This window comes from Opisthocomus hoazin, chromosome 20 (genome assembly GCF_030867145.1).
Source record: "Opisthocomus hoazin isolate bOpiHoa1 chromosome 20, bOpiHoa1.hap1, whole genome shotgun sequence".
In the NCBI taxonomy this organism is placed as follows: domain Eukaryota; kingdom Metazoa; phylum Chordata; class Aves; order Opisthocomiformes; family Opisthocomidae; genus Opisthocomus; species Opisthocomus hoazin.
The window spans coordinates 12,757,807-12,775,692 of NC_134433.1; the positions used below are offsets into that span (position 1 = coordinate 12,757,807).

At 40.7% G+C, this 17,886-nt stretch overlaps 1 protein-coding gene across 12 annotated transcripts in view; it reads left to right on the forward strand.

Annotated features, from left to right (window-relative positions):
• The window catches only part of SPECC1 (sperm antigen with calponin homology and coiled-coil domains 1), a 100,464-nt gene that overhangs the window by 39,300 nt on the left and 43,278 nt on the right, over positions 1 to 17,886 (forward strand). For all 12 annotated transcript variants that reach the window (XR_012765891.1, XR_012765892.1, XR_012765894.1 and 9 more), the window contains one exon: positions 16,149 to 17,716. Coding sequence is in view for 8 of the 12 variants with exons in the window: in XM_075439861.1 (XP_075295976.1) it covers positions 16,149 to 17,716 (1,568 nt within the window). In the remaining 4 variants the exon portion in view is untranslated. The remainder of the gene's footprint in view (positions 1 to 16,148; positions 17,717 to 17,886) is intronic.

The following is a 17,886-nucleotide window of genomic DNA, read 5'->3' on the forward strand; positions in this document are numbered from 1 at the left end:
TCTCTAGTTGGAACAAGGTGACGGGTGGGGTTATCCAAGGGTTAGACTTTTTTTGGGACTGTGCTTATTTGTAAAACATGCTTACATGGCCTGGATGAGAATATCAAATGTCAGTGCATACACTAAGCCAGTATTGATCTGTTTTCTTATGTCTGTTTTGTCCTGTCCTAAGAGGTGGCTTCATTTTATATATGAGGAAGGGGTTCTTCAGTGTAGCATATAATTTGTAAAACATAGAGACACACGAGATAAATGGTATTGTAGAAATATATAATTTTTTGTGATTTCTGTTTTTCTTTTTTTCAGGGTGTGTATTCAGATGTTTTCTGGATGCTCTCTTTAGTCTCTCTCATCTGCTTCTCTTCCTTTCTCCTTGCTTCTAAACATGGGAGCCATTCATTTTAACTGTTACATGTCAGCATGCCATTTCTGCCAAGCAAAAGCTCAAGAGAACAGATGAGTTTAATGATGGTGTGGGGGAAGGGAGGGAGGAGAGAGGGGCCAGCAAAGCTAATGAATCACATAACAGTTTTCATGGAAATACCGACAGCAAGTCATGTCCTCTTCAAGCTCGGGCATCGAGCCGTAGACCTTTTGTTCCCAGAGGAGCCAACAAACCACAATTTGCTCTCTAGTGGATAGTTTAATTCCTTAGTCACCTCTTCCTCCCACGAGTCGTTCTTGCACGGGGCTTTTACAAATGCTCTCATTCTTCAGAGTAGTAACACGCTGCTGATTAAACTGGTATTGAAGAAGTTTATTTTCCCCTGGAGGGTAATTTTTACTTGACTTAAGCTTCTCTTCCAAGGCCAGTTAGGGCCAGCTCTGTTGATTAGTTGTGTGATGTGACTTGACTGGACTGACATTATTAAATCGTTTCAGAAATACCGACAAACAGATGTCAAATGCCAGTAGTCTTTTCTGCTCTGCAGGCCAATGAAATGAGTACAGCCAAGAGACTATGTCACAGTTTGGACTGGCCTCTTAGAGGAATTTAGTCAGGAGTGTGACTAACTTGCTGCCTCTGAAATTATCTGTTTGAGGCAGAGTTGAGTGATCATCAGAGGTCCCTTGATCCCAAGATGAGAGGCCAAGGAATGCTAAATTAGTGGAAGAGATCAATAAGTTCCCCTATGCTAAGGCAAGGGTCTTGACAGCAGTTTTCAGCATCAGCTGGGAAGATGTGCTGAGTGGGAGTACTTTCTCTGTGGGCAGGACCAAAGCTTTTACAAGAAGAACTTTTAGGGCATGGCAGGCAGCAGGATGTGGTTTATGCATTTTGTTTTGTGTTAGATTGTTTTGCTGATGAAAATTAAAGCCATTGTTGGGTGAAGGCAGGGAGCTTCTGCTGGGAATCTTACTGAATGAGCTGGTCGGCAAGAGCTTGTCTTATGGTTAGAGCTCTGCACACTATGCTTTTGCCCTAGTGCTGGTGGTGTGTTAGGCTCAATGGATAGTAGATCTAATATGACAGTAAATGTAAAAGCTGTTTTTCTTGAAGATTGTTTTATTAGTTTAGCTAATGTGCTCCAGTTGGCTTGCCAGTGGCAGGGTGATAAGGAAATAGCCAGTGGGTGGTTGTGGTTGTGTGTGGGTTCTGACACAGTATTAAAGGACTCAAATGAGGGAAAAGGGTGAGAGGAGGAGCGAATAATGCTGGCCTTGGAGAAAAAGTAAAGCTTACTTCTTTTTGTTTGGGTTATATTTGGCTCCTCAAGATCTTAAAGTTATAAAGCTAGCCAAAGAAATTTGAGCAAGTGTTGCACCTTGGTCTTGCCAGAGCTGTGGAGGTATTCATGACTTTCTTTAGAAGCAGTCCTGTATTTTGAAGCTTCTATTAGTATTTCAGCAAAGTAATTTCTTTTATTTATTCCCTTTTAAATTCCTCCTGCATTTTACTAGTTTACTCTTCATAATATCTCCTGATTTCCACAGGGAACGTAGCTTTCAGAACAACATGAAATTCTAAAACTGAAGCAAAGTAATTCTCTGATTTCATTGACATAAAATTGCTTGAAGAGGACTTAATTTGATTTTTCTGTGATTCTCAGACTGCCACTAGTGAATTGACAAATCTTTTATACTTTCATTATTTTTGATACTTTCCCATGCTGTATCTACAAGCAATTTGAACATGATGATTAAAGATGGTATCAAACTGAGGATCTCTAATAATAGACGCTGCTAGATTTTTCATACATCAACTGTTTTCTTCCCATAATCCAAAGTAGACATGTGTTCACAGATTTCTCTTGAAAAGTTCTGTCTATTATATTTCGTGGAACAGTAATGTTTTTCCATAAGCATCAATACATATGGATCGCATGTTCTGAGGCAGAGTACTTGGTCCTTGTATGATCTATACTCATTGATCAGTTCTCTCAGGCTATAGAATTATATCAGCATTGCAGTTTTTGGTCTTTTAATCAGTCTGCATGGCACACAACTGACAAGCTCTAGATTTCTATGAACAAGAAAATTTAAAGTTCTTACAAGTGAGTTTGATTTTTGACTGGGAAAATAGACCCTTGGGAAAATGTAAGGCTAACGTGAGTTTTCAGGGTCCAGTTCTGAGCAAGCATAGGGGATGTGTTGGCAGAAACAAGGACATATATTCTTCCATTTGTTGCTAAGATGAAAGAACTGTGTAATTTCTGTATCTTGATTGGGATTTGTACAATTGATTAGGAAGAATATTAGGGACAAAGTAAATGCATCGATGTCCTGTGAGCAGGATTATGTTCCCCTCATTCTTGTCCTGATGGACGCTTTGGTGCCAACTGTTAAAAATCGGTGAAAGTAGGACACTGCTGAAGCAAGTAAGAATTTTACCAGTAACTTCAGTGAAGTCATATTTATTACTGTACAGAAAGGGGCTTTGGGGACAGCGTGCAGTCATTTGACATATTACACTTATGCTGGCTGACTTTTCTTTCTTCCCCTACTGAATTGTAGTTTATCCCTAACTCTTCTTTTGTGTTTCTTTGCCATGGACGGGGGATCAATATTCAGGATAATTTTATGAATGGTAATTAGCTATGTTTTGATTGCTTTCAATGATCTGTTCCACTTCTAAACTGGGATGATACCTGAAAATATAAAGGCTACTTCAAAAAAAGACAAAATGGTTATTGAGCAAACTCTTCATCTTTGAGGACACTGCCCTTCTACACAGCTTCTGCCTCAGGACATTGCAGTAGGATTCTTGAATTCAGCAGACAAACCTATAAGGCCATATGATTTTCTTACAGCCTTTTAATTTTGACCTGTTTACCTTTTACAGGTAAAAGGTCATTTTGCCTTTTACCTTAATGATTTTCTTTAGATAGGCTTGTGCAAAGGCATCTTAGTACACAGCTGTTTCAGTAGAAGTATGGAAAGCAAATGCGAACACACCAAGGTAATGCTTTTGAAATGATGTAGAGAAAAAGGTAGAAACTGAGCATATTGTCTTCCTGGTCATCACTATTTGAACTGTCTCTGACCAGTCCAACTGACTGGAGAAATCCCATTCTGTACTAAGGATAGAAAGCTGTTTAAATAAACATGAACAAAGTAAAATGCTAACGTGGTTTCTTCCCTGCATCTGAAGGATATTCTTCAGTATTTATCACACCCTAAAGGTCTTCTGCATTTTGACATTGCCGCTTTTATACTGAAGATGTAGAAATTCTTATAATAGCATATAATTATGCCTCATGTAATCGCTTTTGTAGGGGTTGTTTCTACAAGGGTGTGGATAATGATAAATTTGTTGGCAGGAACCTAGTTCTGTGCAAGACAGGGAAGAGAAAGACCTTCAAAAGTGTATCTGAATATTTACTCTCATAGACAAAAACATGTCTGACTCCTGAAACAAAGCAGTGGTAATTCCCTGTGCTTGTGCAGAACAGAACCAGCTCAGCAGTAAGGTCCATTAGTCACAATTAACAGCTGGTAAGTGGGGCTGAGACTGAGTTTCCATGAGCACCAGTCGTTGCAGGAACTGGTATTCTCTGCTTGGAGAAAGCTCGCAGCACCATCTTGCTGAGAGTGCAGTGGCCCTGGTGTTCCGTCTGTCTGCAACACGATAAAATACTTGCCAAATTGGCGCCTGTAGAGAAAAAGTAATGTTTTACCTGCCTGAGGGTGAAATGTCAAAATCCTGTTTTCTCAGACAACAAAAAGAAAAGCATAAAATTATATGACCAAACAGAAGTGGTCTAAGTCTTGCTCCTAAGAGCACGTAATGTCAGCCACGTCAGCCATAATTCTGGTGTTCTAATGACAGAAAGGGATAAGGCAGTAGCGTCAGATCCATCCCCATCTGCCAATAACATTCCTTGAATGGAGTTCTTCAGAAAAGTCGTGCAATTTATTTAAATCTTCAAAGGTTTTTAAACCTTTGTATAATGGAAGGTTGTGTGCAGAAGCCAGCCTGTTTTTGGCTGGTTAAAGCAAAGTACATAAATATTTCATGTTGTATTTTCAGGCCTCCTAAAGTACGTGGCAGTAACTTTGCTTAACCCAAAGCTGAGTATCCATTTGACTGTCCATTGGTCCTAGGCTTATGATTGATCTTGCCCCGAGGTGGGAGGCATAAAGCTCTAATAGTATTTCTCCAGGCTTTTGCTCAGTAAAAGCTTGTGGGAATGGAGGCGTCAGAAGGGAAGAGACAGTGTTCTTTGAGGGACTGAGGCTATTTCCACAATCCTTATCTTCTAGATATTGAGAAATGCTGATTTCATAAAACCTTGTGGAGTTTGCAGAATGGACTAATCATGTTAGAAATTACTCTCAGCCTCCTCCACATATAGTTTCTCTGAGACTGCTTGACTGTGGAAAATCTTTGACTGATCTTTTAATTAAAAGCTCTTTTTTTATCCAAGGAGTAGAAGCTCTTCCTCCTTTGAAGTGGGCAACTTTTTATAGATAAACATCTCATTATGTTATGAGATTTCTTCCTCTCTCCCCCTCTGTCTCATTTCTTGATGTGTCTCATCCTGTGTTGATAGTTTTAATGATTTCAGCCCAGTTCCTAGTGTCAGCTATTCAGGACAGTGCAAGCTGGCTCCCTTATCGCTATACTAGGCAGAGCTAAAGCTCAGGATGAGCCGTGAAAACTAAATTGCAGTTGTCTCCCCGCCCCCTCACTGAAGCAGGCTGGAAACGACAGTAAAACTGGGTTTATTATGTGGTCATCACATTTTAGTAAACAAAAGGCAGAAAAAGGGGAGAAAGTGCAAATATATTTATAGCCAAATTGGTTCTGTGATTCAATTCACAGCATGGCCTCATGAGCAGTTAAATAAATGGGTTGAATAAATTGTCTTGTAATTGTGAAAATGTTGATATTAAGTATTTCCCCACTTAAAATTGCTTTTTGGTTACTGTTTGTACTTATAGATGTGATGTCAGGTAGATTTTAGTAGCTTAAAGGAGTGATCCACAGCACCTGGTCTGGAAGGAGAAGGGTTCTTTTCACTTTTCTTTGCTATTGGATTCTTGGACCAGGAGGTTTTGGGTAACTCTTCTTCATCAACTTCCAGCCGCAGATCAGATGTTAGCGTTCAGTTGTGACAGCCGCTGTATGTGCACTGTACCTGGAGGAATGTGTCTACTTGGTACTCTGATGACCATTATGAACTGAATTTTTATGGTTGGATTTAACATTGGTTTTTTGTTTGCTTTTTCGTTTCCTGTACTTCTCAAAACACTCAACACTGGTATTCCAGCTGTATAACTGCATTTTTGAGAAATGGAAGTACAGCTCTCTTGTCACCACTGTTAAGCCAGCAATGGCTGAGTGAGGAACTTCTGGGCTAGATTAGCTGGGAGCCAGTTTTCTGAGCTGAGGAGAGTTATCTACTTGTCTGCAAGCCAGAATCAAGGAAAATCCTGGGATTCTTACTCCAGCTAGCAGTCATTTATCCTAGGAATAGTCCTAGTACAACCATACGAGTTGTGAAATTAGTTTCCCTCCTTTTACCTCAGAGCAAATGCACTGCTTTTTCTGAACAGCAACTTCCCGGGGAAAGTTTTAGTAAACCTCAAGGATGTCTCCCAAAGCAGTTACTAACCACCTTCTGGACAGCAGAAGCCTCAAAACTAGCAGGTAGGAGAACAAAGGGAATCCCAAACTTACCGACCAGATCAAACTAAAAATCCCTTATTTCAGTGAAACACCAGAGGCTTATGTCTCTGTTCACTGAAAGGATATTTTTCTTGTGGTTTTTTTTAACAGTTGTTGTATAAAAAAGCAAACAAACAAAACAAACAAACAAAAAAAACCAAACCCAGAATAGAGTTTGGCTTAAAATTCATTTTTCTGTAGGTATGAGATGATTATACCTGACCTCATCTCATTTTGACAGGTGCATAGGCAGGAAATGTTCCAGAACAAACAAAATCAGGAAGTGTCATGGTGCACAGAAATTCCTATGATTTTGGTGTGCTAATGGCACAAGTATATAGAGTCAAGGACCTCAAGAGATAAAAATTTTACTTTTTTAGTCATGAGCTATGATGGTTGTAGAAATTGTAAAATTGGAGAAGCAGCAAGTAAGGGTGACTTTATTTTAAAAAAAAAAAATTCTGGATTTCTGTAACTTCCATCAGATAAATTTTGGAATAATGCTACCTATAGAAAGTTTTAGACATTCTTTTTTAGGGGGTAGATAAGGGATATAGTTAGCAGGTGACTAAAGCTTTTGGCAAGCCCACTGGTATTAACGGTTCCTGAAAAAGTAGGCTGGAGTTTACCGGGGGGGCATTCCACAAAGTGTATGATACAGAGTTTCTCTGAACATTTGCTGGACCATTTGCTTTGGATGTCTCAATGTTTATTCTGCCAGGTTGCTGGGCACTCCAGAAATCCAAAGCAGCCCAGTGGCAGACTGCAGTTACACTTGTAATCTGCACCCACGTTGGCAGACATGATATACGTTTGTTGTTCTGTGGGTTTTTGTACACCTCGTTTTAGAGGTGAATGCAGTGGTACACTCATGATTCTCTTGGTGCCAGAGGCTTATGGCACAGTGAAGCCCCTTGGGTGCTTCTTGACTCTTGAACAGATTTGAAAGGGAAATTTGTATTTGTGAAAGCAAAGACTGGGCATGCTAGCTAAGGATACATATGCATAGAATGATTCTTGCCTCCTCTTAGCTTTACCTGTGTACTTCACAGATGTATCTTTGGTCCTTAGACTTCTGAATAAAAGTTCACTCTTACAGTACAGCCTGCACTGGTTTTGTATTGGGTACAGAACTCTATTGTATTCAAGACTGAATATCCAAGCTTGAGTTTTCATCTGAGACTTAGCAAACCTTCAGAAAACCCAAGTAAATTGCATAAGAAATGTTCAGAGGAACTGCTTTGTATGGACACTGGCATGTCTCTCAGGGTAAATAACTACTTCTGTTATTCAGAGAGGAATTGTATGTGAACAGGCCCATAAAGAGGAAAGTTGGCTGAAATTCACAATGAGACTTTGTGAACCGGATTTTGATCAGATCTCATCTCATTTACCTTCTGAATGCAACCTTGTTTCCACTGTAATGTCACTGAGCTGTAACAATGTGAAATTGAGCCACCAGATGCTGAAAAGAGCTGATTTTTTTTCTGTTTGCATTTTAACAGTGTTTTTAAGAGTTAAATGTGATTTTCTGTCTAGGAAGGAACAAGATGACAGTTATTGATCAGGATGAACCCAACAAGCTGAAAATATTTATCTTTAAGGAATTCCTTAATTATGCAGTAGAGGTACCTTTTCTTCTAAAAATGCTATGTAACTTACTGAAGGGGACAGTGTAAATAGGAACTTTTGTGGATTCTAAGAGTGCTGGACAGTACACTTGTACATTTTTGCTTGTTTTAAATGCTAAAACTTGAACTAAACGGAGATGCTTCTGATAGAAGGGATCACTTCAAATATAAGGTTGTCTCTCCTACTGGGTTACGTTCCAACCATGGGTGAGTCTCTTCTAGTGGCCACCCTTCAAAAGAATGTCCTACGAGTAGTTAATCTGCAAATTTAAGTTGATGGCAGCTAGTCTTGTCATGACTTAGTCTTTGAATTAACCAAATAGTGCCTTTTCTCATGTGCTTATTGCACCCCGGTTTTCTAGACTCATATCTTCTAGTTAAAACAAAAAATAAGCCAACCTTTACAAAGTCTTCAGCTCTAATGTCAGTGGTCTCTGAAGTCTTAAATTAGGAATGACTGAGATTGCTTATTGCTGCTCTTTCTTTGGTAGTGTAACTTTTCAAGTATGTCTATCTGTTGTTCCCTAATACTTTGTCATATAGTTTTTATTTCTCTTTGGTCTCTTACTGTTTTCCTTTGTGCCAAATATCAGTACCCAAGTTGCTTCCCTACACTGCCTACAATGATTACATAGACCAAAATTTTTACATAAAGTCTTTTTGCTTTTTCCTCCTGTTGCATATGGTACCTGTTCCACAGGGAATATAGTCAGGCAGTTCAGACAGTCCAACAGGCCATTAAAATTCTTCAGAAAGAGTTGTTAAAATTACATTTTAGTCTTGTGAAGTAGAAGGCCTTATTTGATCAAATGCTTCTATATAATTAGTGTTAGATTATCAAAACCACCTTTGTTCTGCAGCCATCTACTTGTCTCTTTTTAAAGCTAGGTGGAGTCCAAGTGAACCTTCCCAAAGAGTTGCTGACCTGTAAAGGTGTTGGCTCTATGACTAATACTCTGCAAACAGACTCATTCAGGAGAACCATGACTGGCTAAGCCTAGGTTTGCTTTGTTCACTCTTATATAAAGACCAGGTAGCAGAGAGCATTGTCTTTCTGCAGGACAATCCTAAAAGATATGGAAAATGGTATGCTCTTCTGAGTTATTGAGGATTATCCAAAGGAGTATCCAACACTGTGGTCACAAAAATGCTGACGGCTAACTCATTCAGCTCATCCCCTGTGTGTATCAAGCAGATCAAGCTGAATAGTTTGACACAGAATAATGGTGTCATTCTTTATCCTGGCTTTTACCAAAGCCGATGTAGACCAGAAGTTTTCAACATTTCACTCTCAAATATGAAGTTCTAAACACCTTAAGCAGTTTTGAAAATAACAGTAGGTGCTGATCTGCATCCCTTGGCACATATCTCTGAAAATCGGCCTTCTGCATCCAGTCCCACTCTCGTTCTAACTCCCAAGCAGCACTTAAAACTGATTCAGATAATCTTCATGAGTTGATTTAGTCATGTACATCCATTCAGTATTTCTTATCAAACTGTCTTACTGTTAATGAGGCCAGAGGTGTAAGGATAGGAGCATTAAACAATGTGACAGAACGTGTAGGGTGATTTTGCCTCTGTGTAGTTATCTGAATGAAAGAGCACAGCAGCACGGGTGAGGTTGCTGTTGTATCTGCCCTACTTTTCAGCAGTTATGTTTGCTTTTCCTTATGTACCATGACATGTGTCCGTGTGTTTCCTGTTAATTAGGATATCATAAGATCTCTGGTTAGCAGGGAAGTTGGTCTTTTAGCTGTTTCATTTGCTTAAAGGAAAAAAAGGGGCAGGGAGAAATACAGCATTTCAGGGAAGTAAATATTTGTGCAAAAATCTGAAATCTTTTAATGCAAAAATATTCAAAAAGAGTCAAATATGCACCAGTTGTTCTTCTGTGTTGTATAGTCATCATTTCCCAGAGGATATTCCTACTTCCCCTTCAATCAATTGGTCTCAATATCAGCCTCGGGAGTAATGCTGAAGCAGGGTGAAAGTGATCTGCCAAGTCCCCTGGGCTTTTGGTTAAGTGTTGGGCTCTTAGTGGCTTAGTCACTCTTGGAAAATGGATTTCAAGGACCGAGTTAATTAGGTTCTTAAACCTTACTCTGAGCTGACAAAAGAAGACAGAAAATATGGCTAGGCTCCCTCTAATGTGTGCTACTTTATTGTAGGGAATCAACAGAGAATGCAATGTCTCAAAGCTAACACCATCTTTTCTGATTCGGCTGTGACTAAATTCAGATCAACGATATCATGACATCATATATGAATGCATTCATTTGTTCACTGTGTGGCTGGAAATCACTTAAGTGGTACTCAGGTAGTGGGGTTATCTTGAAAATGGCATATAAAAGGTGGTATTACCTGCCTTGTAACGCCAGCTTGTAAATCTGTTGTGACTGTTCAGTTCAATGTCTAGTGCCATTGTAGATGTCTTCAGACATCCCAGTTGCTCTTTGCCTCTCAAGCAAAGGACAGGTCTCCCACAGGTACTGTCAAATCTTTCAGATCAGTGAAGGTATTCTAAATATACCTGAAGGACATCTGAAATGGCACTAGACATATGTATTTTGGCTTCCTACACTAGGTGTAATAAACCAGGTGGGATTAAGGTACATCTGTGACCCAGATTTGTTTTGCTTAAGAAACTCCAAGCTGGCTAAAATAGTAGTAGGACCTTACACAGGGAAGACTGAGCACACATGAATACATGGCTGCGTTACCTGTCTGTTGCTGTATGTTACCACTGCTGCTGTGGATCCTTAGCAAGATCTTGGTAAAGCCTGAGTGAGTGCATAATCTACCAAAGTCACAGCCAAAGGATAAGCTGAAAGCCAAAACTGATAAGAAGGACCTATTTCAGCTAAATCACATGTGATAGAGTACAGTAAAATTGTATGGGAGGTTTAATAACTTCTTATTTTCTGTGCAAGCATGAGCTGTTAATAATATTCTCTTTACTTAGCCATTCTGCTAAATGCTTGCCCTTGATTTATACTAACCTTTCCCTCAAGGTGTTGCAGGAATCACTTTTCTATCTAAGGCTTGGGACTTCTGTTCAGATGGCAAAATTTATTAAAATATCTTAGCACATGGAAACAGAACTCCAGAACAATGGAAGAATCAGTCTTGTGTTGATAGGGAGGCTAGGAGTTAGCCCATAATTTCTTGTTACTGTCTCTTTTGTTTCACTATCCCTTTTTGAGGTGGGAGGGATGGCAAAGAGACACAAGGCAGTGAAATAGCTGATCTGTTGCAAATGCAGGAGCTAGTATGAGGGATGTGACAGTTCTAGAGCAGCAGAAATCATGAGAGTACAAACTTATCTGCAGGCAACAGTTTGCCTTTTTGAAACAAATGACTTTAACATTGCGGAGTGCTATGAATAGCTTGCTTTTATTTCTTGTTATCCTGCCCTTGCAATTCAAATAAGGTATCCATTGTTTAAAAACATCACACCCAAGATGCATCTGTCTTCATGTTTTAGTCATGTAAGACTGAAATGCTTTCTGAAATGAATCAGAGATCAGCATGCTTAAATTACATAGATGAACTTTACATGCAGGAGGCTTACTACCTACTTAGTAATTCCTTCTTCCATAGTTTAACGTGGATTTTTAAATATGTTGAAGAAAATGTTTTTATTGTTTTTAGTTTGATATGACAGGATTAAAATTTGGGAAGAAAGTATAAAACTTGAACATTTCCTGTTAATGCAGTCCCTGGAACAGCAACAGCCCATGGCATTAACCTTTAGGTTATTAATATGTTGATGAAGGGGAGGATTAAGAAAAGGGCGGATTGGAGGACACAAATGGCACAAAGGCCAGAGGCAAATAATCTTGTAGTGACTCCTGTTTGAAAAAATAGATTCAAGGCAGAAATTGGAATGTTTCCAAAGCTGGTTCTGTGGTCATATGAAGTCACTTCCCAGCTGAGATTCTTCCTCTGCTCGGGGATTGCAGAAACAGGTATTTGAACTATTAATTATACTTAAGAGTCAAATAAAATAAATACAGCTTCAAGGCTAGTGCTTTACTGGGAAGACAGTGATAATGTATCTCGGAGCACATGGAGTGTGAAGGCAGCTAAACTGAATCTTCATCCCAAAATGTCATGCATGCCCCCCCCTCTCCCCCTGTGACTGTGGTAAAATATTTGCCCCCTACCCACCGTTACCCTGCTGGCACTGTAATTACATTAGCCATACTGCATGGACTTCACTTTTGAACAGCAGCCCTCCATGTTCCACCTTGGGGAACTGGGAAATGATTTTCTCCATTCCATAGTCCACTTCCTTCTGGTTGTGGATGCCCATGTGGGAGCTGATGTGACAGGTGCTGAGAGCTTAGATCAAAACAAGATCATTATGTGGAAAAACTGAAGAGCGATCCTGATCTGTCTGTGGAAAACATTGTAGCTGTGCTGAAAATGGGATTAAATTGGCTAAAGATCATAATGAGGGGTCAACTTTTATCTTGTTAAAGTCCCAGTTTGTTTCTGACACCAGTGGAAAGTCAGTGAGCATTCCCTGGCAGAAAGTGGTGCAAACAATAAAGCTGCACAGCAGGCTGCCAGCCAGGAGCTCCAGTGTCCTGATCCCTACTGACTTACTGTGACCTTGGGTGAGGTATTTCTTTTCTCCCTGCTTCCCTGTCCTGTAACCTAGAATTAACAATGATGTTTCAGAGGTTTTGAGTTAAATACCTGTTAATTGTAAAGCACTTTGAAAATTATAAGCTCTATATATGTGCTAAGGTCTAATCCCTCACACCTGAATAGTATGGCTGATACTCAGAATGGAGGAGTTCTTACTGGATGCCAGGGCAAGGAACATGATGATGAGGTGACCTCAGCCTGAGCAAAACAGGTTTTCAGGCAATAACTGTGGAGTAATTCAGGAGTAATTCCTAATTCCTCTGAAGTGGGGGAATGCAAGCTGAGCCCATTAGCAGGGTGGGTGTGGGACTGGGAGAACGGGAGGTTAGGTATGATGCAAAGGGAATGAGAAATATACTGTTGGTCAGACAAACGTCAGCTCGGATGTGTGGGACAGTGGGAAAGAGGTTGTGCTTAAAGCTGGCAAGCAAATAGTTAAGCTAACAGGTTGGGCAGGGTGGATTAACAGTGAAAACAGGAATGAGGTGCCATAGCACCATTTTGACCAAACAGGAGGGTGTTTAATGGTTTGGGGGTTTTTCCCAATGTCTGCTTTGAGGTGCAAGGTGGATTGTTTTTTCTCTTCCCTGCTCAAAACAAGCAGCACTTTCTAGAAAGTGAAGTTCTGTGTGATTCCAGCCACTTTGAGCAGCAGCATAAATCAACCCTAGATTGGGTTCTGTGGTTCAGCAGGCACATGTCCGTCTGGAGTCTCTCCTGGACCATGACCAGTGTGGGGTGCTGAGCTAATCAGGTCACCAGAGTGACTTGTACTGCCCTAAATGCAGCTTCTGCATAGTGAGTGCCTCTGGCTGTGGGGCTGGCAGTTCTGTTTATAACTGCTATGCTGCTCGATTTCAAGGTCATTCAGAGGGGGAGTTGCCCATAAAATAGACTTTAAAGTGGTACCTATACTTGCTTTGGTGCTTTCTAATCAACATACACATGTGTTCAGAACTATTTCTTTTCTGGACTCCCTGTGGCTTTTTGGTATTGCATGGCACTGTTTTGGAAAGTGGAGAGAGGAAAAATACATAACACTTCTGTGTCATGAAAAAAACAGGTTGGTTAATGGTTATTGATGGATAGCAAATGCTTAGTGATTTATGACAGAGCAAGTCGGCAGAGCGTGGAGTCTTACAAAACACGTGGGACAGGTTGAGTAAGCTCAGAGTCTGCACTTGTTAGTAAGCTGGTGAAGTACAGGTAATCCCAGTTAAATATCCTTAATTGTTATCCTTATGTATATATATCTTCCATTGCTCAGGATCATGTTGCAGTTGTCATCTGGTGGCAATTAGAAGCACACAGGCATTGCTACCAGAAGTGCCACATTTCTCTTAGGAAAATGTGGTTTTCTCAGTGCCATGCAATTTGTACCAGTGTGTAGCAGCATCATTATTTCTTGTAACATATATAATAATGCCCAATCAGCTTACAAAACACTACCCAGTCATGTGCTGATCAGATGATAGTCATGTCATTGCACTAGCTTGGGCATTGCAAAAAAAAAAAGAGTAATTTGGGGCACTTGCTTTGTCATAAAATTTTATTATAATGGTAGAAAACACGTTCAGATTGAATAAAAGTCCGGGACGTAACAGAAGGCTTTACATCCACCCCTTAGGCTCCATGGAAGAACATCTGTGGCCATTTGTAATATATATTTTACATCGTAAATCTGTAGTATGATTATAGCTTGTGTGAATACTGCTTCTCTAGTCTGGACACTTATCCGACTATGTTCAAGAGACATTCAAACAAGGCCTCGTGCTCTCTCGCCTGGAGGAGCTGTGCTGAGCTGGTGTTTCTCTTCTGGCAGCAATGCATCACATCACGGTCTGTTCAGTTTTCCTCTTGTCCTTCATCTTATGGCATTAGCTGCATCGACACTAAAAGCTTTGTTTGTCTGCAGAGCTCAGTGTGAATGTGGTTTACAGGTGCCAGATCTTGGCAGCTGGGAGCCCTCGGGTCCACTAATGGGATGAACAGAGAGCTGGGGGTCTTCAGCAGCTCTGACAAGTGAAATGAGCTCTCAGGTCTGGAATTGCACCAGTGGCCATTCGAGTTGCAGTGGAAAAACTCCCATCTCTGCTTGCGTTGCACTTTTCGCTGGGAGCCCGGAGCTGCCTTGGTATGTCGGCGCCTCCAGCTGTAGATGACTAAATGGAGCTGTGTGGGCTGCTGCCTGTCCAGCCGGACAGTCCCTGCTATCTCTTCCCATAAACACTGGAGCCTTTGTCTCTGGCCTTATCGTGGCCCTGCCATCACAGAGCCCTTTCTGTGCTCTCCCCCCAGCACAGGCCTCTGTGTTCGGGGGTCTTTTCTTCAGCTGCTCTTTGTCTCCGGGTGTTTATTGTGCCTGCTGCAGAGCCTGTTTGTTTGGGAGAGAGGAGGAGGGGCTCCTGTTTGTGTGGGGTTTATAAACCTAGTGCATTCTTCAAAAGAGATGCTGAGCAAACTGGGTGGTGTTAATATTAACCCTTCACTGCACCGAGAATTTCCTGAGTGTGAAAAATGCTGTGGGAGGGTTATGAAGTTGCTTGCTGTGTAAGGCAGGGAGTTTGCTCCCCCTTTGGTCTTAACTGCCCTCTGATTTTCTGTGAGTGCTGCACATGTGTATCAGCAAAGAGATCATGCAAAATGTGGGGAGATGTAATTGATTCTAGGATTTCCCCCCAGAATCCTTCTGGAACTTATGTTTCTTGCAAACAGTTGATTACTAGCCCTTTCTGTTTGCATAAGTGTCCTGTCTGTCCTGTTTATGTGGCTACATCAGATGATATCTCTTTATTGTACCATAACTCAAGACTTTAGGGCTTTTCCTTCTGAGTAAGGAATTTCTTAAATTCATAGTGTTGTCACTTGTAGCGGCCTCCCCTTTGAACCAGCTGCTTTTTTTTAACCAGCTTCTTAATACGTTCATGGTTAGGATGGCTCTTATTGTTTCTTCAGTACTGATGGTCCCATATTCCAAAAAAGAGCTTTGGAAGATGACAGTTGGCTTCTCAGAAACTTTACTTCCCTTGTAATCACATAATGCTTTGCTGTTAAGTTGGTTGGAAAAACCACCCCCAAAACCCACCAAAACCAAACAGCACAGCATCAACTTTTTAACCTCCTTTTGCTCTTCCTTTGTAAGATGATGGGAATTTATAACACGAAAAGTCTCTTGTCCGTCTCTGCGAGAAGCTGCAGCAACACAATTGTCCTTGTTAGAAGTGTCAGGAGACAGTTCTGTATTTCACTGAACCTGCAGTCAACATAAGACCTGTTTATGAAGATCTGCATAAATGGAGTATAATGCAAATACATTAGCTTCATGCGCGATAAAATATTCATGTGTGATAAAAATACATTTTTTCAAAGATGGTATCTTTTCTTAAGTTACTGAACTTTTCCCCAGGAATTAATAGATTTAAATTCAGCATTTCACAAAGCAGCATAAATAATATTTTTTTTATTTTCAAATAATTAATGTCCTGGTATTGAGGACTGCAGTTCATGTATTGCAGCATCTCAATATTATATTATACTGGGAAAAAGTTCAGCAGATTGTTCCTTTGCGGGGGGTAGGAGAGGAAGAAATGCAAAATAATACAAGCCTTTGAAACGTGAATCCACACACTGTCATGACTAAACCTATTCAAACACTCAGGTGTTTTTTCCAAGGCTGCTCTAGTGTTGTTGTCCTATGACTTGTTTTCTTTATGAACTAATTAAATTTGCCTCATCTCTTTCTCTTCAAGGAACAGTTTCAGCTGCAAAGCGCACAGGTATTCCAGCACCCCGGGAAATATCATCGTCTGTATCCAGAGAGAGAGCTGTATTGCGTGGTCAGGCCAATACTAGGAAAACACAACCCAGCCCCACCTCTTCTGGAACACTGACTCCTACCAAACACGTGCGCCCTTCTAGCAAGTCCAAGCAAGAGAATGAAACTGGTGACAAGGCTGTTCTGGAATCTCAGGTTAAAGAACTCCTGGCAGAAGCAAAAACAAAAGATTCTGAAATTACCAAACTCCGTTGTGAACTGAAGAAATGCAAAGAGAAGGGGTCACTTAATGCTGAAGGAATGGGTGCTTCCAACCAAAATTTAGAAACAGTATCACCTGTTGACATAGATCCATTAATATGGACCCTTCAGGAAAAAAACAGGACTTTTCAAAAAGAGCTTGCTAGCCTGGGAGAGGAAAATCGTGTTTTGAAAGAAAAATTGCTTTATTTAGAGAACTCTCCCCTCTCGGACACAACAACCAGCAGTGGAGGTGACAGCAGCCTCCCAACCCCAACTACCCAAGAATCCAGTTTTGGAAGCCCATCAAAAAATAAGTCAAGAAGTGAAGTGGATGAGCACAGGCAGCGTGTGAATGGGGGTGCACTGCGCAATTCAGGTTCTTCCAGCAGTGATGTAACTAAAGCTTCCTTGTCACCCGATGCATCCGATTTTGAACATATAGCAGATGTACCTTCCAGGCCAACGTCCTCCAACAGCAACCACTTCAAAGGTTCCAAATGCTCCACTACAGGAAGTTCTCCAAACAATGTTAGTGACCTTTCTGTTGCATCGCTTACAGAGAGAATACAAAAAATGGAGGAGAATCACCACAGCACAGCAGAAGAATTACAAGCCACTTTGCAGGAGCTGTCGGATCAGCAGCAAATGGTGCAGGAGCTGACAACAGAAAATGAGAAGCTAGTGGAAGAGAAAGCTCTCCTGGAAACTTCCTTTCGTCAACATAGGGATAAAGCAGAACAGCTGAGCCAAGAAAATGAGAAGCTAATGACTCTCCTTCAAGAGCGATCCAAGAATGAAGAAAGCAGAGCTCAGGAGGGGAAAGTCCTTGAACTGGAACAGAAATGTGCAGAAGTTCTTGAAAAAGCACAATTTGAAAGAGAGAAATTGCTCAACATTCAGCAACAGTTAACCAGCAGCCTACGAAGCTTAGAAAGGGAGCATCAAGATGCCCAGCAGGTGATTAAAAGCTTGAGAGAAGAAAATGAGAAGCTGCTTAAACTTCTAGAAATGGAACAGCAGAGCAACAGCACAGTGGCAAAAACTCTGGAGGACTGTAAAATTGCCTTAGAAGGTCTAAAAATTGAGAATGGCTCTCTCAAAACTCAGTTAGAGAGTGAGAAACAAAAGGCTGCAGAAATCAATGCGATGGGGTGTACTACTGACAACTCTGAGGTGCAAGAGATGCTGAAAGTAGCTCATGCAGAAAAGGACCAGTTAGAAGCATCTTGCACTGAGCTTAAACAAGAGCTGCTGAAAGCAAACAGTGAACTGAAGCACATTCAGGGTCTGCTATCTAAGGTAAAGCAGTAACAGCTGTAAAATATAATGGTTGTTTGTCTGTCCTTCCATAAATAGGTAATTGTTGGTCTTTAGAGTGTTATTGAGCTGTTGATTATAAGTTTCCAGGATTTAAGTGGCATGAATTAGTTTTGAATGGAAACTGGAGTCTTATGATACTGTCAGTTTCT